At 42.2% G+C, this 26,035-nt stretch overlaps 1 protein-coding gene across 1 annotated transcript in view; it reads right to left on the bottom strand.

The window, feature by feature from the left end:
* Window positions 1-2,673: 2,673 nt before the first annotated feature.
* CLSPN (claspin) overlaps window positions 2,674-26,035 on the bottom strand; it is a 28,904-nt gene continuing 5,542 nt past the window's right edge. The window contains exons 5-25 of the mRNA XM_067725464.1: window positions 25,332-25,409; window positions 24,927-24,999; window positions 24,251-24,359; window positions 23,483-24,063; window positions 18,872-19,063; window positions 16,532-16,773; window positions 15,407-15,585; window positions 15,247-15,311; window positions 14,141-14,340; window positions 13,341-13,495; window positions 11,762-11,988; window positions 11,078-11,189; window positions 9,691-9,766; window positions 9,368-9,471; window positions 6,701-6,865; window positions 6,468-6,589; window positions 6,091-6,218; window positions 5,436-5,541; window positions 4,779-4,861; window positions 4,347-4,508; window positions 2,674-4,037 (exon numbers count right to left, since the gene is read on the bottom strand). Of these exons, the coding sequence (XP_067581565.1) occupies window positions 3,927-4,037; window positions 4,347-4,508; window positions 4,779-4,861; window positions 5,436-5,541; window positions 6,091-6,218; window positions 6,468-6,589; window positions 6,701-6,865; window positions 9,368-9,471; window positions 9,691-9,766; window positions 11,078-11,189; window positions 11,762-11,988; window positions 13,341-13,495; window positions 14,141-14,340; window positions 15,247-15,311; window positions 15,407-15,585; window positions 16,532-16,773; window positions 18,872-19,063; window positions 23,483-24,063; window positions 24,251-24,359; window positions 24,927-24,999; window positions 25,332-25,409 (3,270 nt within the window). The 3' untranslated portion in view covers window positions 2,674-3,926. The remainder of the gene's footprint in view (window positions 4,038-4,346; window positions 4,509-4,778; window positions 4,862-5,435; window positions 5,542-6,090; window positions 6,219-6,467; window positions 6,590-6,700; window positions 6,866-9,367; window positions 9,472-9,690; window positions 9,767-11,077; window positions 11,190-11,761; window positions 11,989-13,340; window positions 13,496-14,140; window positions 14,341-15,246; window positions 15,312-15,406; window positions 15,586-16,531; window positions 16,774-18,871; window positions 19,064-23,482; window positions 24,064-24,250; window positions 24,360-24,926; window positions 25,000-25,331; window positions 25,410-26,035) is intronic.

The raw sequence follows: 26,035 nt of genomic DNA on the forward strand, positions 1-26,035 counted from the left end.
ATCTAATTTTTCACGTTTGGAAAACCCAGATGATTTTTGCCTGGGTCTATCTGGTTTTCCAAATAACCTGTCTTTTTGATAAATAACATAAGTTAGACAAGACAAACAAAGAGAGGGGTGGGCAGTCAGCTTTTTTCCTTCCTTCAGCCTCTGAGAAAAAGAGATGGGGACTGAAAAACCTACAGGACTCACTCCCAATCCTGACCCTGCACCTTCCACCCCTTAGATTGGGCCCAGTGATTCTCCAGCCTGGAGCTGAGAGCTGCCTCTTCACCCCCACCTCTACCCCACCAGCCATCAAGAACACCAGACTGTGGTTCCTTCTAAAATGAAGGGAGGACTTCCCTGGTGGTCCAGTGGTTAAGAATCCACCTTCCAATGCAGGGGATGCGGGTTCAAGCCCTGGTTGGAGAACTAAGATCCCACATGCTGTGAGGCAACCAAGCCCGTGCACTCTAGAGTCCTCGCACCACAACTAGAGAGAAGCCCACGTGCTGCAGTGAAGAGCCCAAGCGCTGCAATGAAAGATCCCATACGCCACAACTAGAGAGAAGCCCACATGCCCCAACAAAATATCCCACATGCCACAACTAACGCCCGACGCAGCCAAAAGATAAATAAATAAAAAATAAGCAAAATAAAGAAAATTAAAAAAAAAAGAAAGAAGTCCATTTGAAAAAAAGGGGGGGAAGGCCCTGAAGCTTTGTGTAATGTGAATGGAGAACAGAGGATGATAGGAGGTTGGGAGGCACAACTATGTCATGGAGGGTCTTGTAGTTTGAACTTAATCCTGAGTGCACTGGAAGACAGAAAAGGTTTTGAGTGAGGGAGTGGCATCCTCCTATTTAATTATGCAAATATCGCCCTTTGGCTGCTGTGCACAGATTGGATGGAAAGGAAGCAAAAATGGGAGTGGGGAGATCAGGAGGCTACTGCCAACACCCTGGCAAGAAATTATGGAATCCTGGATTAGAGCATCGGCTATAGAGGTGATTCAAGATGCAATCTGGAAGTAGAAATAACAAGATTTAGAGATTGCTTGATTATGGGAGTAAGGAAGGAGGGATCGAGAATGTCTTTTGGGTTTCCAGCCTGAGTGACTGGGTATGTGGAGGTACCTTTTAGTGAAATGGGAAACACAGGAGGAAGAGCATTTTTAGAGAAGGAACATCACATTTTTAAAGATGTCAAGTTTGAGATGCTTATGAGACAACAGGCCTTGGAGGAGTGGTCCACAAAACATGATGCAGTTGTAATATTGGCAAATCCATATGCTTGCAGAGTAGTGTTCGACATAATGCATCCATATACATCTTCCAACAAGCCTCACAGCAACTCTGAGACAGGCATGAATGACTATCCTCATTTTATAGATATAAATGGAGGCTCTGAAAGGTTTGGTATTTTTCATTCACCCTTTACTGGGCAATTCCACATTCCAGACCATGTGCCAGGCAGTGAGTAGGACACAAAGGTAGAAGATATAATGCCATCTCAGGGATGATACAATCAGAGAGTATCATGACAATATTCCTCCCAGAAATACTCTCCCCTATTCTGAGGTGTACAAGCCCCACTTGGGGGACAGGAAGCCCCAAGAGATATTACATATAGCTCTGGGAGCTAAAACCCCGAAAACACTCACATTGAGCCATTAGAGATTCTCAAAGTGGGGTAAAGTTTGTAGAGAGGCAGTTGAGAATTTGCACAGGAAGCTGAGTACCTTGTCTCTACAACGCTTTGGTGAGTATAACCTGGTGCTTTATGGAAGAGACCCTAGTATGGTTTGTGCAGCTGTGGACTGAATTGTTTAAATGAAGTAAATACCATGTGTCCCTACCCCAGCGTGTGGAACACAGAGGAGGTGAAAGGACTGACACTGAGCACCCTCATCGCCCAGACTCACGTGCTCTCATCCCTCCAGGCAGATAATTTCCAAGCTAGGGAAGCTGAGTCCTAGCAGGAGCCACAGCACAGGCCCTGGGCTTCAGTTTCACTAGAATGGAGCTGAAGCTGGAGGCTCAGTGCTCTGGGCACAGGTCATATGGTCAGGTCCCGACTCTCCACTTCAATCTTATTACCAAGGCTTAGCTTGCCTTCTGACAGTTACACTGACATGGGGAAAAGCAACCCAGAGCTTAAGACTCAACTTTTCTTTCTCCAAAGAGTGTTTTCTTTCTGGAGCCTGGAATAGAAACCCTTTGCTGCCTAGATTTCTCAGGCACTGATTTTCTTATCCTTAGTGGTCAATCCTAATACTCTTCTCCATCTCTCCCTGCCAAAAAAAGATATGGGAAAGCAAAAGGGGAGAAATATCCAGCCCTCCTCCCTAGTTCTCTATTGCTTAGCAAGGGCTGCCTAGTCTTGGCCACTGTTTAGAGAGCTCAAAGGAAGGGGCAATAATGCCCACCTTGGACCCACATCTGCCAATCAAAGGGCTGTAACAACAGGCACCATTTATGTAAACTCTCCTCACCCGCACTGAACCCAAACCACTTGGTTAGTTAATTCGATCAATTCACCAGAGTTGAGACGACAGTGAGGGGACAATGGCAGCAGCCTCTCACTCCAGTCCCAGAGGCCTCCCCTGAGAGACAGATACCCTGAAAGCAAAATGCTCAACATCAGACAGGCTCTGACCTAAGAATGAGCATTCAATCTGGACAGCAAATCCTGCCTTCAAGGCATTGGGATTTATTGAAAAACTACATACATATTAAAACATCTTTATATACATTTTCACCATACAAGATTACAAATATACAAATGTAAATTCCATCAAAGTCAGCATCTTGCATATTACAAACAACTGTAGAAAACCTATATCCTAATTCCACCAGTTAAATTGGTATTCCTTATCTGCCAGTGAAAAACTGGCACGGTTCATCCAGCTTCCCAAGTCCAGCTCCTGACAGTGAAACCACAGTATTTACATGAAATGTTTTTCCAAAGCAGCAGTGACACTTGGTTCTGAGAGGAAAAAAAAAAATCTGTCTAAAACTCTGACAGCCTCATGGTAGTTCAGGGAAAATCGGGAGTGGTGGCAATCCTAACAATATTTTGATGAAACTCCAAGATGATCTTTTCTCAAAATAAGTAATGAAGTATTAAATTGTCCTCTGCTCAGGGCAATGTACTCAACCCAGTTTAATGCAATAAATAATGATTATATATAACTCTTCCAGTCAGAATGAGAAGGAAGGTCCTTGAGCAACAGTGCTTCAAATCGAAAATTTAGTCCTAAGAGAGAGCTCTCTGCCCACGGAATATCTAATGTCTACGGACCCTGGATGTAACCTTTTATCTTCATCCTCATACTCCAGAAAAGTCGCTCTTTCTGACTTGGGTACCAGTTTGAGTCCTTATTATAAAGGAAGCACAGGTTAATTGGAAATTTGAGGCTGCACTGGGAAGAGGCATAAAAGAAAATGGAAGGGGCAAAACTAATAAAATAGCCCATGTGTCGATTCCTAGATCCTCTAAGAAGTCTCTCTTTCACTGAGTCCTGGTCACCATGGTGCAGATCACAGGGGTGTGAAGGAGTCATCCCAGTTTTGATGTTCACTGCTGTCTGTAATTTTCTGTCATGCCACACTTTTTCTTCCTCCAATCACCCCTTTCACCAAAAGTTATCAACCCAGGAAGCTGCTAGGATAAAATGTCAAATATTTAATGGAGGACACCCAGGTATCCCATAAGTTGATGTTGTAAACACTGAAGAATTAAGTTAGTGGCCAACCCAGGAAGTAATACTAGGAAAGAGATGTCCAGAGCCATGCAGTGGAAAGAACTGGAATCTCTGTCCTCAACCTTAATGCATTGATTATGAAGGAAGGGGGGATAATCCACATGAGCATCGATTCCAACCTTCAATGCCAGAAACTTCTCAACGAAGTCTCAACACAGGTGCCGGTGCCCTTGTGGTGTTAGCTTTCCAAGTATCTGAAGATGCTTTGCTTCGATCCTGAAGCGCTATCATCTGTTTTGAGGCGCTTAGGTGAAGGGGATGTCATTAAAGACGGACCCCTTCTCCTTACCTAGAGAGCAGAGAAAGAGCCAACTCAAGACCTTCATACAAGTACTTAGCTTCACTTAGCCCTTAAGCAGCTCATAGTTAAATCACGGATCATTAGAAAAATAGAAAGAGAACTTTTCCAGGCAAGTTTCAAAGCTGATTACTTACTGCAGGTAGCAATCCCCTTGTACCTTATTGGGAGTGCAAGATTAACACTGCAGCATTTAAGCCTTTAAGCCAGAAATACATATTTTTTTTCAATTCAATTCAATTCAATTCATTCATTCACTCTGCTGTGAAGATTCACCAAATCAGTTCTCAAATTCCCTACCCGAGGCTTAGATGATTCCTTTGCTGCCTCAGCCTTGACAGGAGAAAGTGTGTGGAAGACAAAGTTTCTTGAATTTCGGGGAGCACTAGGGTTGAGGTCAGACAGGGCAGCCAGTTTCTGAAGCACAGCTTTGGGCTGGTTTAGCAGTGAGCCCGTCTTCAGCTGAGGAAAGAAGAGTCATCAAATTCCTGGTATCAAATTCCAAGTGCCAAGGGAAGAATGAGAAGTCAGCGCCTCCCTGCCTCCACCAGGTATTGAGGGGACACAGTCCTACCCTGCTCAAGTAGAAAAGAAATGGTAGGCTCCTTTGACATCTACTTCCATTTCTTGCAGCCACCTCCCTCCCCTAATGAAAGAGCATTCCCTTAACTTGACCTGGGCCTTTATAACACTGAAGATCATGACATCAGGCTAACAAGGTCCCCAACCAACCTGGTTGTCACTTCCTGGTTTGGTGGCTTCAAAAGGATTTCTGAATAAAGACTCTGATTCTTGAATAACCACAGTGCGACTGACTGAAAAGAAAAGACAGAGAGGCTTGTTCTGGACAAAGCTGTGTAGAATTACTTTTAAATCTAAACAAGCTAACAAGCCTTTAACTAAACCAATAAACTAAAGCCATAGGAACTCTGATTATTTTATAATCATGACTTGAAAGTACACTTAAGTGGCTTAAGAGAAGACAGACAACTCAGCTGAACTTATTGTCTAATTAACAGTAATAATAAGAAAATACAAGAGTGGTAAGAGTGTTAAGGAGTGTTTAAGAGCATCAGCTCTGGGGTTAGGCATATCTGGGTTCAAATTCCAGCTCTAACACTTAAGTATATAATCCTGGGCAACTGAATAAAGAAGCCAGAATTCAATCCTCTGAGCTGCCTTAGAACATAAAGCAAAACCAGCTACATATACTCACAATCACAATGTCGACTGCCCAACAGTCTAAGATGGAAAGAATACTGTCTCTCCCCATCGGAGCGACGCCGGCCCATGAGTAGGCTGCACCAGCCCCCGAAGGCTGGAGTCACCTCTAAGGCTCCAGCACTAACAACCCCGGGGGCCAGACCCTGAGGAGGACTAAGAGCTCACCGTTCTTCTGCAGAGCTTTGGCTGTAACTTTCTTGGCCAGCATCATAAACTGACTGTCTTCCCCAATCTCCTCTTCTTCTTCAGCTGCAATTTTCCCCTGCTGTGCCTGAAAATAAAAATCAGACAGCATTAACAGAAGCCCACAGCTCCCCCAACTAATTAGTATAGCCTGGAAACTAGAGTACTTGGGACAGCATTTGTTTTCCTTTTTGCAACTCTTTGTTGCTTTAGACAAAAAAAAAAAAAAAGGATTTTGGACAAAAACATGACTAGAACTGCCCATGGTAACCTTCTCAAAGCACAAAAGAAAATTCAAGGATTAAAAGGGACAGCAGGGTTCCCCTGGTGGCGCAGTGGTTGAGAGTCCGCCTGCCAATGCAGGGGACACGGGTTTGTGCCCCGGTCCGGGAGGATCCCACATGCCGCAGAGCGGCTGGTCCTGTGAGCCATGGCCGCTGGGCCTGCGCGTCCGGAGCCTGTGCTCCGCAGCGGGAGAGGCCACAATGGTGAGAGGCCTGCGTACCCAAAAAAAAAAAAAAAAAAAAGGGGACAGCAATATATTGCCCAAGATTTTGACGACTATCATGACAAGTTGGGTGACGGAGTGACCTCATAAGTAGGGTCGGAATAGGAGAATTTCTTGCAGGCTTCCTACCTGGTCCCGAAGCCACTGCTCTCGTTCAATTCGCTCCTTCCTCCATCTGGCTTCCGTCTCATCAAGCTGTTCTTCAGTCTGATCATCATCAGAGTCTCTGTGGAACAAGTCCATCTGGGAAGCATCATCTAAAGCAAAGAGTTAAGGCTATTAGCATTCTGCACTCCCCACAAGAGAGGGTGTCTCAACAGACACAAGTGAACCCTTTTCATTTACAATACACTGACATAAGCTTTTCCTATCCATTAACAGAAAATAAAGGTCAAGGCAAGGTCCTCCACAGCTGCCTGCTATAGTTTTGATTTCCTCTTGCTGTCTTAAACTGGACAAACATGTACCTTTGTACAATTTGCTTCTAAAGGCAACAATCAAAATACCTATGTTCTTCCATCGGAATTTCCTCATTCGTCCAGGACCATCACTGTGCAGGTCCCCATCAGCAAGGTACCTTTCTTGGTACAAACGTAACTGTCGTTTATCATCATCCAACATTGTTTTCCTACAACAGGAGAAATACGGTGTTCAAAACCAGGACCACTCTGGCTGGTTATAGGGCCTGCCTTAAGACACACCCCATTCATTATTCAGAAGGGCTTGCTGGGATACTGACATGTGTATTTTCTTGATTTGACTCTGCAGTTCCTCATCAGAAGGAAGTAATTCATCAATTACATCCTCTTCATATTCATCAAGCTCTTCCCCATCATACTCATCTTCACTTCCCACGTCACTCCCTGACACCTCTGCCTCATCCTCCAGGTATTTCTTCAATCTCCTGGAAAATTGAAAATTAGAAAATACAACAATGAATATACACACAGCAATGAGAAAAGCAGAACACAGAGCCATCTCTAATAACAATAAGATTAAATTAATAATAATAATACATTTTGATAATACTTAAAAGTCTATTATTTAATATATACTGTGTGCCAATAACTGTGCTTTGGAGCATTACTGCGTTATCTCAGGGAGGAGTATTATTATTCCTTTCAATTTTCAGTTGAAGGAACTGAGACTCAGAGAGTAAACAACTTACCAATGGTCACACAGCTAGCTGGGAGGCAGCAGAGCTTGGATTCAACCTAGGTTGGTGACTCTAAAGCCAGAACTCTCAATCTCCTCTATATATTTGGGACACACCTGCTAGAAGGTTCAAACTATTTTGTCTTGTATTTAAGCTTACCAGCTTCAGGAGACAGACTAGAGATAGTATAGTATGGAAAGGTAATAGACTGTACTCTTCTTACAGCCTGCCAAATCTTGACCCTCAAGTTAGAGGTATGACTGAAGCTCAGAGTTAGTAGTAATCAAAACCACTGCAAGTTAGTTTTTCTGACTTCAGCTCACATCGAGAAAAAATCTGCTGTCATCTGAGTTCAAAGTGCTGTCACCTATGGTCATGAGTGGCAGAAGCTTGATGGCTTTCTGAAGGCTGATTTTTTTTTTTAAATAAATTTATTTATTATTTATTTTTGGCTGTGTTGGGTCTTCGTTTCTGTGCGAGGGCTTTCTCTAGTTGCGGCAAGCGGGGGCCACTCTTCATCGCGGTGCGCGGGCCTCTCACTGTTGCGGCCTCTCGCTGTGGAGCACGGCTCCAGGCACGCAGGCTCAGTAGTTGTGGCTCACAGGCCCAGTTGCTCCGCGGCATGTGGGATCCTCCCAGACCAGGGCTCGAACCCGTGTCCCCTGCATCGGCAGGCAGACTCTCAACCACTGCACCACCAGGGAAGCCCCGAAGACTGATTTTTGATGAAAGACTTCCATTATTATTTTAAAGCTGAGCTCCTCTAACTCCTAGGGTTCCTGAAGAATTCCTTCAGGGGCCAATAGCCACTAAGCTTCTCAATCTTCCCATCTACCCTCTTTGAGCAGTTCAATTTTTAGCTGCCATTCTTTATAAGATTTCATTTAAACAAAGGACTCTATAGTTAAATAAGGTTTAAGAACCATTGCCTTAGAAAAAAAATCTATAGATGGCCCAAAGCTGTATGAATAGTTAATTTGACAGGTGACAAATTAGAAGCCCAAACTGATCTCAACAGAATGGAATGATGGGCTAAAAACAACAAAATAAATCTAATAAGGATCAATATGATATCCTATATTTGAATTCCAAAAGTCATCTACAAATAATAAAATGTGGAATACCTATTAAAATGGTTTTTATAAAACCTTCAATATCAAGGAAAAAGGCTTACAGATATGGTAAGTAGGAAAAAAAAGCAAGATGCAAAATTGTACATATAAAAAAAATTGTACAGATCTCAACCACATAAAAATATATGCCTGAAAAAAAGTTATGAGGTAATAATAACCACCACCACCACTTTCAAAAATATCCTGGACAGTGGACATGGATGACTTTCTTTTTTTTGGCTGCGTTGGGTCTTCGTTGCTGCACGCGGGCTTTCTCTAGTTGCGGTGAGCAGGGGCTACTCTTTGTTGTGGTGCTCGGGCTTCTCTTTGCAGTGGCTTCTCTTGTTGCAGAGCACGGGCTTTAGGCATGCAGGCTTCAGTAGTTGCAGCACTCGGGCTCAGTAGTTGTGGCTCTCGGGCTCTAGAGTACAGGCTCAGTAGTTGTGGCGCACGGGCTTAGTTGCTCCGTGGCATGTGGGATTGTCCCGGACCAGAGATCGAACCTGTGTCCCCTGCATTGGCAGGTGGATTCTTAACCACTGCATCACCAGGGAAGTTCCTGGATGACTTTTTATTTATGTCTTTCTGTATTCTTTGAAATATTCCAAAATAAATGGCTTACTTTCATGATCAAAATGACAACAAAATATTAAAAAAATAAAGGGGGGTCATTTGCCTGAGACTAGGATGAGGAAAACCTGGAATGACAGTAATTCACAGGAAAAAAGGCATGGGGAATTTTAGTCATTTACAAGATCCTCAGGATCTACAGTGACTCAGCTCTTATGCTCTTTGGTTACTTCATAAAGTAGTATGCAACCAGAACAAGGGATGTGGTTGTACCACTACATAGAGCGGTGGTCAGACCACACCTGAAGATAAAGGGAGTTTCCATACATGTGAGGAGTCTGGAAGCAATGTCACATGAGAAACAGTTGAAGAACTAGGGATGTTTAGTATAGGAATCACTTGAGGAGGACGTGACCATCTTTGAATACTCAAGAGATACCACGTAAATGGCTTCTATTCAATCTGTGTTAACCACAAAAAGGAAAAATAGAACCAGCAAATGTAGCAAGCTACAACTCAACTGTCAGGAGAACCTTCTTGCAACTGAAGGAAGGGGCATAACACCTACATTTGCCTTTTCAACTTCTCGGATTGCTGCAGGAGGTCTTCCTCATCATTATCTTCATGGTCTTCTAGTGCCGGGTCTTCATTGTCAGAGTCACTGTGTTCATCCTGCAAAATCATATAGTATCACATGCAAAGTTACACAGAATAAAATGTGTCCTCAACTAAGACAGGAATTTATAAACTTCTGCCCAAACATTTGATTCTAGGAAATTGCTTCTGATAACATGCCAAACAGAATTCTCAAGAACTCAAACTACAAAACAAGCAAACACAGCAGCAATACATGGAGTTCGGTTATGATTACTCTGTCGCTTTCAAACTCACCTCATCACTATCAAACTCATTATCATTTGGGACAAGCTGAAAGTCTCCAAATTCCTCCTCTTCACCTTCTTCTTCCCTAAAATGCAAATCAACAAATCAATAGAAGAGTTGAAAGCAAACTACAAGCAGTCAGCCAACTTAGGAATTGAAAATATTTTATAGCACCAACAATCTCTTCAAGAAACAGGAAACGAGATATCTTGCGTTTAAAAAAATTTTTTAAATTGTGATAAAATACACACAACATAGTTTACTATCTTAATCATTTTAAGTGTACAGTTCATTAGTGTTACGTACATTCACATTGTTATGCAACCAACTTCCAGAACTCTTCATCTTACAAAACTAAAACTCTATACCCTTTCAATAGCAACTCCCCATTCTTCCCTCCCCACAATACCTAGCAACCACCCTTCTACTTTGTGTCTACGAAATTGACTACTCTAAGTACCTCATGTAAGTGGAATCATACAGTATTTGTCATTTTGTGACTAGCTTACTTCACTTAGCATAATCTCCTCACAGTTCATCCATGCTGTAGCATGTATCAGAATCTCCTTCCTTTTTAAATGCTGAATATTATTCCACTGTGTATGTATCCACTTGGGATGCTTCCACCTTTTGACTATTACGAATAATACTATGAACGTGGGTGTACAAATATCTATTACAGACGCTGTTCTCACTTCTTTTGTGTATATAGCCAAAAGTGGAATAACTGCTGGGTGTGAGGTAGTATCTTATTATGGTTTTGATTTGCATTATCTTTTCTTTTCTTTTTAAAATAAATTTATTTATTTTTATTTTTGGCTGTGTTGGGTCTTCGCTGCTGCGCACGGGCTTTCTCTAGTTGCAACGAGCAGGGGCTACTCTTCGTGGCAGTGTGCGGGCTTCTCATTGCAGTGGCTTCTCATTGCAGAGCACGGGCTCTAGGCACATGGGCTTCAGTAGTTAGAGCACGCAGGCTCAGTAGTTGTGGTTCACAGGCTCTAGAGTGCAGGCTCAGTAGTTGTGGCGCATGGGTTTAGTTGCTCCACAGCATGAGGGATCTTCCCGGACCTGGGCTTGAACCCATGTCCCCTGCATTGGCAGGTGGATTCTCAACCACTGTGCCACCAGGGAAGCCCCTGCATTTCCTTAATTATTAGTGATGTTGAGAACTTTCATGTGCTTTTTCTTGCCCTTTTTTTACCCTGTTCCCCACCAACTAAATGAAAGCATTATAATTTCCTTACTATGCAAATATGAGACTCAAACAGACTGCAAGACTCTCAGACAGGATATGAAGCCCCTAAGATGACCATTTATTCCTGAGCCCAGAGAACCTACCCTAGTATTTTATCAGAACACCGGACTTGCCAAGTTCCCTCCAATCACTGAGACTCACCTGTCTGTTGGGAAAGAGCCTGAGCAAAGAGCAAGTGCTTCTTCCATTGGATCACCCAGACTGTTCTCCTTCTCCTGCTTAGTTAACTCTGATGGAGCCAGAGTAGAGACATCTACATCACGATGAAGAAAAAGATTTGTCACCAAGAAATGACAGCTTTATCCTCTCTCCCCAGCCATCTGAAGACATGCCGGCTCAACACAGTTCTAAGGTAAGCTTGCCAAAAAGAGCTCCCCATTCATTCATTCATTCAACAAATCCTTATTTAGTGCTTACTATGTGCCAGGCGCCAGGAAGACAGCAGCAAACAAAACAAAGATCGCAGCTCCCAAACAGCTTACGTTCTAGCAGAGGTGTGAGGGGGAGAAAGGGGTGTGCAGGTGGAAGTAATAAGTTAGCATTTATATGAAATATTCTATGCAGCAGACACTGCTCTAAGCTTTGCACATATATTAGCCATAAATGACAAGTCATATGGCCAAAGCTAAAGCAGTTTCAAGTTGATACTTCACCACTCTAAGGAAGTAAGAGCTCTGAATGTCAGGAGCTAAGCAGTGCATGCAACCTATGCTCAAGAATCCACCACAGCTCTGTTTTCTCACCTGACAGTAAGGGGCTTCTTTTCAAGGACACTGACTTAAGGTATTTGGCTGTGGTGAGCCTGATGCTCTGTTGGATAATTACCCTGAGAAGTAAATTTTCCTGAACACAGATCCAGAAGTTCCTCCATGTTCTCTTTCTTGTCGCTCTTCCTGGACAGAGGTTTTTCAGCCTGAGATGTGAACTTTCCCGTACACAAATCCAACAGCTCATCCATGTTGGCGTCCATGGCGTTCTCATCCATACTGGCCAATGGCAATCGAGGCTTCAAAGCTTGGTACTGATTCCTGTGGTTTCTAACATTTAAGAACCTACAAGCACAATGAAGAGTGTAAGAAATTCTCCAGGAAAAAAACAAAGTGGTGGGTGAAAAGCCCGAACTCATCTCCAATACCAAAGTTAGAAGCTGAATCCTGAACCAGAAGACAAGAGTGTCACACTTTAGCCTGTGACAATCTAAAGAGGGAGGGGGAAGTTTATGAAAGAATAAAGCCTATTCGAAAGGTAAAGGGCATGGGACTTCCCTGGTGGTGCAGTGGTTAAGAACCTGCCTGCCAAGGCAGGGGACACAGGTTCATGCCCTGGTCCAGAAAGATCCCACATGCTGCAGAGCAACTAAGCCCGTGCACCACAACTACTGAGCCTGAGCTCTAGAGCCCACAAGCCACAACTACTGAGCCCGCAAGCCACAACTACTGAGGCCACGTGGCACAACTACTGAAGCCCGCACACCTAGAGCTCATGCTCCACAACAAGAGAAGCCACTACAACGAAGAGTAGCCCCCACTTGCCACAACTAGAGAAAGCTCATGCACAGCAACAAAGACCCAATGCAGCCAAAATTAAAAAGATAAATAAATTAATTTTTAAAAAAAGCCAATTCTAAAAAAAAAAGGTGAAGGGTAAAGGATAATTTTTGGCTTCAAATGGTGCTAGAGTAGGGCTTGGTGTTATGCATGTAATGTGCCACAAAAGTGTCAATTCTCAATCCTACCCAACAATCCTAACATAGTAGGGTGGATGCAGAGAAATCTGATGACCTTATAAGAGCTATGCATTTCATACAATGCAGAAATTGAAGGATCAGAATGCCAGCAAGGCTATTTACTTTCTCTTTTTTTAAAAAATAAATGTATTTATTTATTTATTTATTTTTGGCTGCATTGGGTCTTCATTGCTGTGTGCAGGCTTTCTCTGGTTGCGGCGAGCGGGGGCTACTCTTCATTGTGGTGCGTGGGCTTCTCATTGTGGTGGCTTCTCTTGTTGCAGAGCATGGGCTCTAGGCGCCCGGGCTTCAGTAGTTGTGGCTCGCAGGCTCCGTAGTTGTGGCTCACGGGATCTAGAGCGCAGGCTCAGTAGTTGTGGCGCATGGGCTTAGTTGCCTGTGGGATGTGGGATCTTCCCAGACCAGGGCTTGAACCCGTGTCTCCTGCATTGGCAGGCGGATTCTTAACCACTGTGCCACCAGGGAAGCCCAAGGCTATTTACTTTTAATTTTCTAGACAGACTTTGTTCAAACGTGTGGAATGTAATACTAATGGTCTGTACACCTCTCTTTCTCAGAAGAGAAAGCACAGATGGAGCGACAGAAGCTCACTTTATTTTTAAACAAAATTAAGCCGTACCCAGCACCATCCACCCACAGAAACATAAAACTACCTACCCATCTGCATCCAACAGTTGGCTCTGAGTGTCATCTTCTAAACAGAACTGGAAGTCTCCTGCTCCTAGGAAAAGTGTCTTAGGCTCTGGGGAGGCGTTATACAGATCCTGGGAATCCTCTATGGGAAGTGAAGGCTCAGACAGCTTCCCTGAACTCTGGCACCAAAACAAAACCAAACAAAAACAAAACATTTTACAAATGTCATTCACTGTCATGACAACAGCAGAAGCTGCTATTTGTAAAATTTAATCTACTCTCAGGCAATTGCAGTTGAGGAGGACAATGCATAGCCAAGAGGAGCATAAAGAAAAATATTTTCAAGAAAGTAAGAAACTTGGATGAGGCTTGTTTTTAATACACAAAGCGGGGGGACTTCCCTGGTGGTGCAGTGGTTAAGAATTCGCCTGCCAATGCAGGGGACACGGGTTCGAGCCCTGGTCTGGGCAGATCCCACATGCCGCGGAGCAACTAAGCCAGTGAGCCACAACTACTGAAGCTCGCGCACCTAGAGCACATGCTCCACAACAAGAGAAGCCACAGCAACAAGAAGCCCATGCAACACAACGAAGAGTAGCCCCCATTCCCCGAAACTAGAAAAAGCCCGCGTGCAGCAACAAAGACCCAATGCAGCCAAAAATAAATAAATAAAATAAATTTATATATATATAAAAATACACAAAGGGGTGGATTTTTTAAACTAAACATACACAATGTGGTGGGAGTTGTTGGCTTGGACACACTTTATTTAGCAATGTGGGAAGCAAAAGCAGAAGGAGATTAGAAAACCACTGCCATCTTACCTTAGAAGCTGAGCTGACCAAACTGGCTCGAAATAGTCCAGGGGAAGGAGATCTGAATCCTCCTGCCGTAGGGAAAAGACTGGTCCCACGGCCTGTTTGTCTGTTGCAAGGCTGATAGGATGGAATTGTAGAGCCTATCAGCTCAAAGCTGCTATTGTGGCTGCTCTCCTTTGTCAGTAATGAGCATGAATCATCTTCATCTAAAGAAAAATAACTTTTAAGTGCATGATTCCAGAAATAAGTTAATTTGTTTAGGAAAAAGAGTTGAGAATGAAACTGTCAGGTAAGACCCACTGGCAAACCTCTCAAGTCACATGTTCCAAAACGTTACATTAAAGGTCAATTACGGGGGCGCAGTGGTTAATAATCCACCTGCCAATGCAGGGGACACGGGTTCGAGCCCTGGTCCGGGAAGATCCCACATGCCGCGGAGCAACTAAGCCTGTCTGCCACAACTACTGAGCCTGCGCTCTAGAGCCCACGAGCCACAACTACTGAGCCTGCATGCCACAACTACGGAAGCCCGCGTGTCTAGAGCCTGTGCTCCACAAGAGAAGCCACTGTAATGAGAAGCTCGTGCACCGTAATGATGAGTAGCCCCCGTTCACCACAACTAGAGAAAGCCTGCACACAGCAACGAAGACCCAACGCAGCCAAAAATAAATAAATAAAATAAATAAATTTTTTTTAAAAAAAGGTCAATTATGGTACTAAGATAACATTATATAATCAGGGTTTATCACTGTGAGCTAAGTGACACCTGAAAGTTCCTGTCTTTCTGCCTAATGCCTATGATTACTCTTTCCATTATCCAATCACTTACACATCTTCCTTTGATCTACATATGATAGAAATGTTTCATGTTTCGTTCAATCAACACATACTCACTAAGGACCTATTACATGCTCGTGGAAACTGCAGATAAGTTTTCAAAAACTGGACCAAGAAAAATATTCTAATTCATAAATTCCTGTCATTGCCACAGGTAAGACTGGGAAAAGTCCACTAGGGTTCCAAAAAATGGAACCTTAAGGAATTGTAGTCCTTAAGTGTCAAAGCTGGAGGATCAGAGAAAAGTCACGTTCTGCGAAAGAGTCACTACTTACCTAGTTTGCTAGGTCTTTTGCCTGAGTTTTCATCTATTTCTGATTTTTCTTCACTAGCAGAGTAACTACAAAATAAGAAGGTAAATTGTTTGAGTATCTGCTTCTTACTAGAGGGGCAAATACCACGGAATCTTATCTTTCCTTAGAGAGAATTACTTACCCCATCTTGGAAGAGTTGTCCTTAAATAGAAGGAAGGTAGAATCTGACAAGAGAGGCTTGGGGACAGAGAGAAGGCCAACTGACTTGCCAATTTCACCATTGCCATCATTGTTTTCTTTATCCATTTCTTTCTCATCTTTGGTTTCTATTTCTTCACTACCGAGAAGGAATTCTGCAATCTTTACCAATCACACAACCCCAAAACAGAATAATACAAGTCAAAAAATTTAAAAGCAAACACACTGTCAGCCTGAAATATGGCTGCTTAGTTACAAGTCACATCTTAAATCTGAAAAGGTAAACCTGAAGGAAGCTCGGTCTAACCATTATCATTAACACAATTTACGCTGACACTTCTAAAGCTCTTTTATACTTATGTTACTTTACCTTTACCCTCCCAAAACTGCCACAAGATCATGAAAGAACCGGATTATCATTTTATTGAGTCAATGAGAGGTTACATGATTAGCCTGAGATTGCAGGACAACTACTGACCTCCAACCAACCACAAACTATGACATCCTGCCCAGTTCAGCCACGGCTTTCCTCTTCCTTTACCCAGGGTTAAACATTAACCAGTTCTTTTAAATGACTCCAGTGTTCAAACAAGGACGACTTTCTTTTTTCTAATACCAAAAGTCCTATCATCATCTGTCTTCTCTAGGTGGAAAACAATACTATAGAAAAAGGGCAAGAGGCCCTTCTACAAATACCTTCCTCAACAAAGAATAAAATTAACTCAGGAAGGTCTCGGGCTGTCTGAGAATTTATTCCAGAACTCAACCTGGCCAAGGTTAAAAGTGCTTTTTATTCTGAATAGAGAAACCTAAATGAACAACAAAGATAAAATTTCTATTAATACAAAACCATTTCGATATCAGTATAATAGTACAATATGTAAACCAACAGGTAGAAGCCAAGGCTATGGCTCTGTGAACTGCAGGTGTTCCCTGGTGCTGAAAGGACTGAAAGCACTAATATTTAAGTACATATGAGCTACATTTATCTCTGCCCCTGAAATCTCTTATACAATTGAACATGCTCATTATATTCTTACTCAAATCTGATTTTCTCTCTTCCTTATTCATCATGATCTAGTAACAAAATCACATAATTGCCAGACACCTCCTGATTGCCTTCTTCCTCCTCTTCCTCCTCTTTTGCCTCTTCTTCCTCCAAAGCTTCCTCTCCCTCCTCTTCTCCGTCTTCCTCGGACTGATCCGTCATTTCTTCCTCCTCCTCCTCCTCTTCTTCAAATCCATCTTCATTATCTAACTTAAGTAATGCTTGCCGCTTTTGGCGCTCCTCAGACCTTCGGAGTTTCATTGCTTCTTGCAGCTTAGCTTTCAGCACCTGAAGCTTTTCCCCTGAACAGAAATATGAAGAGATGCTTTAGACATAATGACCAACTACACACTACAACAACACAAGTGTCCACTTTAGGCAACTCCAGAGGTGTTCTAGACGCAACCCAAAAGGAAAATCAGAGACCTTAGGAGTCTAGGCTCTTGTTATCTTAACAAATGGAGAATATCATGAATTGAGTGTAGGAGATAACTTCCATAATTATGCTCTACACCCTGGGATAATATATTACAGAGATTATAAAACTATTATTTAAAAGGGTAAAAAAAAAAAAAGATGGGTGGGGGGGAGTGGGCCTTCAAAAGTCTATGGTTCAGAAGCCATGAAGGAAAATATTGATAAATTTATCCACATTAAAGAAAAAGAGAAACAACTAGAGAGTAAAATGGGCAAACGATATGAACTGGTAGTTCACAGAAAAATGAAAATATATTGTAAATAAAATTAAAAATAATGCGTAAGGGCTTCCCTGGTGGCACAGTGGTTAAGAATCCACCTGCCAATGCAGAGGACACAGGTTCGAGCCCTGGTCCAGGAAGATCCCACATGCCGTGGAGCAACTAAGCCCATGAGCCACAGCTACTGAGCCCGCGGGCCACGACTACTGAAGCCCGCGCACCTAGAGCCTGTGCTCTGCAACAAGAGAAGCCACCGCAATGAGAAGCCCATGCACCACAATGAAGAGTAGCCCCCACTCGCCGCAACTAGAGAAAGACCGAGCACAGCAACAAAGACCCAATGCAGCCAAAAATAAAATTAAAAATTATTTTAAAAAATAATGCTTAACATCACTTCTCATTAGAAATACAAATCAAAATAATGAGATACCATTTTTTATATATTTGGCAAAAATTTGAAGGCTTGATAATATCTGTTATTAACTGGAAGAAACAGGAACTCTTTTTTTTTTTAACAGGAACTCTTATACACCGTGATTCAGAGTGTAAATCGGTGCAACTATTCTGAAGGACAATGGGATGAGATATATATATATATATATTTTTTTTTTGACTCACTGATTCCACTGTAAGGAATTTTGCATCAAAATTTACTAACATATATCTGATACTAGGACGCAATATTGTATGAAATACCAAAACTGAAACAAACACAATGTCCATTAATAGGAGTATGGTTAAACAAATCATGTTATACTTGCACAATGGAATATCACACAGCTGTTAAAAAAAAAAAAAGGCCCCAAAGCAATATGTGTATCCTGATATGTGAACTCTTGAGTTAGGTGGTCTGGATTAGGCTGCTAGTTCTACTACTTACTAGTTATATAAATTTGAGCAAGTTGTTTAAATGCTTTCTATATCAGTTTCTTCACATATAAAATAAGGACACTAATGTTATTTGCTGTAAAGCACCTAGAGCAGTGCCTGGCAGAGAGTATAAGTGTACAATGTCTCTCTCTCTCTCACTCTCTCTCTCTCACACACACACACACACACATACACATACACACACACACACACAATGGCATATGCATATGAATTTTCCCAGAACACACAAGAAATTGTTAAGTTGCCTTTGGGAAGACTAATTTTTCATTTTATACCTTTTCCTCAGTGTTTTAATTTTTTTCTATGTGATATATTACTCGTGTTTTCAAAGTGGGAGTGGAAAAACAGACCTGTCCCTAATACAGATTACAAAGCAGAATGCACAGTATGATTGCATTACTGTTTTATTTTTTAAGCAGACATGTACTGTCTGTTTAAAAAATACATGCAAAAAGTTTTAAAGGATATAAAACATGGTTACAGAAGATGTCTCTGATAGAGAATTGTAGAAGTTTTTTGTTTATTCCATGTATTTTCTACAATGGATATATTTTTTTAAACAATAAGACAAAGGCTAGTTTAAGAAATAATTCCTCTTACCCACCCCACACAACTAGGTAATGCTACACACATGAATCATGCTAGAGGTACTGCTGTCCCATCTCTAAAGTCTCCAAGGAAAAAGATTCTATAACGTCTCACTATAGGGTCTTCAGTAGCCATAAAGCCCTGCCAGAGTACAAAGAGCCAGGCACCCATCCCCGCCCCCAGCCAAAAAAATAAACAAAGAAACCCCCATGACCGCAAATACCTGGTTTTGTGTGGCTTCCTCCATCCAGCTTCTCAGCTGCCAAAGTCACAGCTACCGTATCTGCCTTGAGCTCTTCCTTTCCATCAGGGCCCACATCTTTCACTATGATGTTCACATTCACCTGCTGAGCAGCCCTGGGTTTGGCTGCTGGATTAGCATGCTTCCAGAAACGCTGCTTCAAGGCTTCCAGTTCTAAACCAAACGCCAACCAGTATGTCAGTTTGCCTTTAAGATTCCAGTTAAGAATTACAAGCTGTGTTTTTTTTTTTTTTTTTGCGGTACGCGGGCCTCTCACTGCCGTGGCCCCTCCCGCTGCGGAGCACAGGCTCCGGACGCGCAGGCCCAGCGGCCATGGCTCCCGGGCCCAGCCGCTCCGCGGCACGTGGGATCCTCCCGGACCGGGTCACGAACCCGCGTCCCCCGCATCGGCAGGCGGACTCCCAACCACTGCGCCACCAGGGAAGCCCTACAAGCTGTGTTTTTTAAGTTCAACAAACTTGTAGGGAAAAAAACACACACAGAGAAATACCAAAATCTCCTTTGCTACCAACACCTGTGTCCAATTCATATAACTTAACCCAAACTAACGGACTGCTGCAACCTCCTCAATATACTTCAAAACTCATTTTAGGGTAGAAATTTACAATGAAGTTTCTAAATATGTGCAATTCCTCAGGGAGATGAGCTCGGTGCTTTGTGACCACCTAGAGGGGTGGGATACGGAGGGTGGGAGGGAGACACAAGAGGGAGGAGATATGGGGATATATGTATATGTATAGCTGATTCACTTTGTTATAAAGCAGAAACTAATCACTTTGTTATAAAGCAGAAACTAACACACCATTGTAGAGCAAGTACACTCCAATAAAGATGTTAAAAAAATAAAAATAAGTATGTGCACTTCTTTTTAAAAATGTATTAAGCTGGTAGAAAAAATACTATACTCCTCAATTATTCAAGGGCTTAATTTCTCATGGGTTTCAGTCTCCTTTTAAAAAATTCCCTTCTTTGAACATTTCACTGCTTATTAGCAATCTCACTAAATACGAGTAAGGTCAATTTAAAAAATGGAAAAAGAAAATAACAATCAATGCAATGAGTGATGTAAGTCAGCGGCAGGACTGGAAGAGTTTCTTCGTCAAAATTTTAAAGATATAATCAGTACAATCAGAAAGGAAATCCCAGTTAGAAGTGGTCCCTGTACCACACACCCTACTTGTATATAAACGGGACTATGAATACACCCGCCCCCCCCCCCCACACACACACGTAGTATGAGTTCAGTGGTCTAATAGCAACAGGGCCTTTCCCTTCTTCCCCACTGCTGTTGCTCAGAACTTTCTTTCCTTTCTCCCTCAGCTAGCTGTTACCTCTCTCACTCTGTTTAACAAGTCAGTCATACCATAGTGGGATCTGGTGTAAAAGAGCTGACGGAAAGGAAAGGAGAGGAAGAAAAGCTCCTTTGGGGTTGAGGGATGCTGGCTATTTTCACATGCCATGCGCTCTTTTCCATGATAAAATGTCCAAGATACTCCAAGTTTGGCTCTTTTTCTAAAATGCGCTCAAATCATACTTTAGTAGTTTTGTGCTTAGCATGTAGATGTGGGTTTTCCCTCCCTAGAGCGTCTTAGTAGAAAAAGAGAAGAACTGGAAAGAAACCTTTTTATTCTGAGTCCCTAACATTATTTATTAATAGAAAAAATCCAATCCCAAAGGAGGGCATGTTTACATTGCAAACCAAAGAGTAGGGTGAGAAGCTGTAAGTCTGCATTCCATTTTATTTTATTTCAGTAAGTTAGAAGCAACAGGGAGTGGCAGTGGAAAGGGAACAGAAATAGGCAGCTCATCACTGGTGCCAAGAGAATAAAAGAAGTGGAAGGGGAGGAAGATTACTCAGGACCTTAAATAAGAGTGAGGCAGGAGTTGCCTTCATTCTTCTGGAGAAAGCCAGGTCCCTCAAAACTCTTCATCCACCAACCCACTGGAGCACCCCTTTTCCTTGCCCTTTACTACGTCACTCAACCACAACCCTCCTCACTATAGAACCCCTGTTCAAGCTCCTCTCCCTCCATCGTCTTTTCCCAACACCTTTCATCTCCTCTGTAAGTGAAAAGTCTCTGCTCTAGCTCATGTCTCCACCTAAAAGCCCTGCATGATCTGGCCTCTAGTCACCAACCTCCTTGCAATCTTCACTTCAGCTAACCAGAGCTTTCTCTTGTCTTTGTGTCTTTTGTAGCTCTGTCCCCTCCACCAAGAAAGCCCTCCCTCACCTCTCTGCCTTGGTATCTCTTACTCAGCTTTCAGGACTCAGCTCAGGTATGAGCTCCTTTCAGAAGCTTCCCTGACTCCCTGTGAGGAACTCTTTCTCTAGGCTCAAAGTATGCACAGCACTTAACATCCGACTTTTCTGCCTGTTACTCCTACTAGGCTTTAATTTCCTCGTGAGAAGGGACTACATCTAACTTGCATACACAGCACCCACCATGCTAAATAAAAGTTTATTGCATGAATGAATAAATGTTGATCCTAACTTCATATATTATGAAACAGGCTGATCTGGAAACCCAATATCCATGTCAAATACTATTTCTGAAGGAAAACATATTCTGAGTTAAAAATAAGTGCCTACTATGAGCCAGGCATTGTGCTAGTTCCCTGTAAAAGCCAAGTGTAATGTTGGAAAAATTACCCAACCTCTCCAAACCTCAGGCTCTTCATTTGCAAAATAATATCTGGGGCTACGAAAATTAAGAAAGATAACTAATAAAAAGACCTATCAGTGTCTAATATAGTAGGTATGCCAAAAAAAAGGTTTCTTCCCTTTTCTGTTTCTCAGTCTGAGACTGTTTAGAAAACTTCTAGTCCCATATAACAAAATTTCACAGTATTAGGATAGTAAGTACTCAGAAAGTTCTACCGCACCTTTCAGTCTCAGACTATTTAGATAACTTCTAGTCCCCCACAACAAAACTTTCTCTCCCTCTTCTAGGCAACAGCTTATTTCCACACTTCTTTGCTAACAGAGCTATGCTAGTTGTTACAAAACCCTTCCACCCCCGCAACTGCTCTGGTCAAACTGACTTACACGTCCTCCCAATATGCACCACACAGAGCTCTTTCTGTCCCTTCTAAGAACGTCCTTTTCTCCACTTCCACAAAGTCCACCCATTCAATCAACGAAGACTGATACTGTGGCTGACCTAGCACCTGCCAACCATATGTTAGTTAATGAAGGAGAGTCTTGATGTAAATAATTTCACTGATAATAGAAAAAGCAGCCACCATTTGAGTGTTTCTTTATGCTATCCACTTGTATGCATTATTTCAACAAATCTTCACTAAAGCCCTGTGAACCAGATAGCGTTATTTCATTTTTTAAAAAAGATGCCTTGGGGCTTCCCTGGTGGCGCAGTGGTTGGGAGTCCGCCTGCCGATGCAGGCGACACGGGTTCGTGCCCCGGTCCGGGAAGATCCCATATGCCGCGGAGCGGCTGGGCCCGTGGGCCATGGCCGCTGAGCCTGCGTGTCCGGAACCTGTGCTCCGCGGTAGGAGGGGCCACAACAGTGAAAGGCCCGCATATCGCAAAAAAAAAAAAAAAAAAAAAAAGATGCCTTGGAGAAGTCAAATAGCAGACTCAAGTTTAAGCAGTGAATAGTGTAATCCAGATTCAGATCCCAACCTTGCTATAGAGCCTCAGCTCTTAATTATCATATCACATTGCAGAGGAGGGAACACCTAATTTTACCGACAAGTCAGGAAGTCTACCCAATGTGGGTAATACTTGATTTCTCTCTTGAAGGATCATTCATTCATTCTTTCATTCATTCAGTAAACATGGCTGCCTAAAATGTGTCATCCACTGTGGCAGCACGGGGGACAGAGTAAGGAACAAGCCAGAAGATCCCTACTCAAAGTATAAAGGGGAAGGTAGTGAACAAGTAATTACATCCACTTATTCTTTAATCATCTATTGTAAGAAACTTATCCCTCCTCTTTACTATGATTCTTTACTCTAAATGTTTCTTTCAGCAAAGAATACTCTTCCCTTTTCTCCATGTTATTTAACTTTTTCCAATTATCAGGGACACATGTTCATGATAGAAGATGTCACTTCCTTCCTTGTATTGCTGTTATTTGCCTACTGCTTATCTCCCCGGGTAGAGCGTAAGTACCTTAAGTGTAGGATAAACGTCAGGTTTCTCAAGTATGCCTTACAGCAACTTGCATGTAGTGGATAGTTTAATACTTGTTGAATGAATGAAAAGAAAGAAAAGAAATTCAGTTTTGCAGACAATTTGCTGAACCAAGATATTTCTAACTGTGAAAAACTGAATAATGCTTTTATCAAAGTCATACCATAAAACAACAGCAATGTACCCTGCTTTGTACATTGACTGTCAACAGGTTTCCATTTAAACAAGGTTTAGAACATTCTAATACCCTGCCAAATGTATCTAAATTATTTCTATCTGGTATCTGGTACATCTGTAGAATAAGACCATGTGTGATTATTTGTTTCTCCTGTATTCCCTGTCCTCCACAGTGGCAAATACTAGAAAGCTGCCAGAACAAATCACTCTAGAGAAGCTCCTCACAATTCAAAGGATTACCTCTGTTGGTTTCAGGTTCTTCAAGTATCACAAAAGAATCTTTGTCAGCACCCAGCCGAGGCTGAATGAAAACATCTACTCCCAGTTGCTTCAGTCTATCCACAGTGAACCTCCTCACTTTTTCAGGTGGCACCACTGCTGCTGATTTAGTTTGCTGGCGGGGCTCTTCCACCTTCTCATCTGCTTCTTCTGTTTTTTTCAGGCCTTCTTCTTCCTCCAGGGCACAAGGTTCAGGTGCCACAAGCCCTCCAGCCTGATACTCCTCACTGTCCTTATTCCCAAGGAAGCTGCATTCCTGTTGTGCCACCGAGATGTCCCCAGGTGAAGGTCTAGCATCACTCTGCTCCTGTTTCTCGGGAATTTCTAGCTCTTCACTTCCTGTCAAATTCTTACTGCAAGACTCATCTGATCCAGTAGTGATCTGGGGTTCCTTTGAAACTGCAGGGAGTGCATTAATTTCCATTTCATATCCTGCACCTGTTGTCTGCTCAGAATCTTTGCTATGGTGGTCACTATTTATCTCAGTTGTATTTTCAGTGTCTGTGATTTCTTTGTGATGGCTTGCCTGATACTTAGATGACCTAGAGAAGGGAAAATAACCTGGAGTTGAAAATTACCCTAAACGTGAAACATTCTTATCCCTTAGCACGTAATGAATCGTTTAAATCAATTTTAAGGAAGTGAGGAATCTGAACTCTTTACACCAGGTGTTTGCCTCAGAACTGAATATTTATGAAAATTATAATCACAAGGAAAGAAGCTTCTTACTTCAGTAGTGCCATGGCATTTCCCTGGCAAGTGGGCCGGGGTTTACGTTTGAAGAATTCATGAACAGTTTTATTCTCAGGCATATGATATGGAAGATTAAGTGCAGCCTCTAGAAAATGGAACAAAACAAGCAAATACATATACTGTACATTCTGAAATGTCACTTTACAATCAGTTAACTAAACAACCAAAGCCATCCTCAGAAATAGAAAACAAACCTGCCTTTAATAAAAGCAAGCTCCAACTACAAAAAAATTCCCTGAAGACCAGTGGCTTTTAAAATTAGCTGTGAAATCAAATTGATCCAGTAAGTTTTTTAAAAACAGAGATTCTTGGACCCCATTTCGAGCCTACTGAATCAGAATTTCTGTGGGGCCTAAGAATTTATAAATTTGAAAGGTTTGTAAAAGGGATCCTGATGCAGCTAGGCCATAGACAACCCTTTAAAAAACTCCCTCATTACCACCACTACAGTTCCGGAAATTTTCTCAGTTTATACTAATGTTCCAGGGGCTTCAGAACAATGGCCATTCATCAAGATCAATTCTAAACTTGATTATTATAATCTCATTCATATTAAGATTGTTAAAAAAAAAGGAAAGTCCCCAACATCCAAGTTGAGCTTACAAAGAAATAACGTGATTTGCCTCAGTGTTTACCATACAGGTTTCTTTACCTCGAATAAGGCGCTGAGTCTCACTATGCAATTTTTTTAATGCTTCCTTACTTAACTTGGCTGCCTTTCTTTCCTTAAAGAAAACAAAAAGTGAGATTACATTAATGCTATTATCCAGAAAGGTTGATAGATATTCATCCCATAAAAGTCTGCTCTCTCCAAGAAAAGAGGATGGAGAGGGAACAGTAAGCATTAATAAGATCAAAACAATATAAACTTCAGGAGCTCACTTATTTGCAAGTCTCATAGAATTAATTCAGTCCAATTCATATTTGTGTCCCTACTATGCACAAAGCAATATCCTAGGAATCAGGGTAATACGATAGACACAATAAAACTCCTGAAAAACCCACAATCGCCTGGGAAAAGAGCTCAACATGACAACTATATAGGGCTCTATGTCACCTTCCTCGTGGTGCCTTTTGATAACTCAGTTTCTTCTTCAAATGAATAGACCTCACTCTCCAAAGATGGTTCCTTTCTCTAAAAGAGAAGATTGCAAATGGATTAACAGGGAAAAAAATTAAACTGACACAAGAGGATGTTGCTTACGCAAAGACTGCTTTTGCACTCCAACACCACATCACGCTACATTAATGCTAAATCAATAATTATCAAATATAAAATGTTAGACACACAGCATCCTCTAATGCCTAGAAAACACATTAGTTGTCTCCAATGGAGCTTGGGCCCTCATTTCTTACACCTCTCTATTACATCTTTCCCTAAGGAGGGACAATGACTTCCAGGAAGCTAATCTCAGGAAGAATGATTATGCTTCCAAACACTCAGGACAACGATGGTTTTTGTTCTGTTTTTTTTTTTTTTTTTTTTTTTTTTTTTTTTTAGCGCAGGCTCAGCGGCCATGGCTCACGGGCCCAGTCGCTCCGCGGCATATGGGATCTTCCCAGACCGGGGCACGAACCCGTGTCCCCTGCATCGGCAGGCAGACGCTCAACCACTGCGCCACCAGGGAAGCCCAGACAACGATGCTTCGACTGATGCTTCTCTTTGATACCCTTCCTGAAACCCTATAGGTTCATTTCCTAGAGGCCACCAGATTATAAAATTTACATCTCTGACCCCTTTTTTACCTGTTTCTTACAAAA

The sequence above is a fragment of the Pseudorca crassidens genome, chromosome 2 (assembly GCF_039906515.1).
Source record: "Pseudorca crassidens isolate mPseCra1 chromosome 2, mPseCra1.hap1, whole genome shotgun sequence".
Lineage (NCBI taxonomy): Eukaryota > Metazoa > Chordata > Mammalia > Artiodactyla > Delphinidae > Pseudorca > Pseudorca crassidens.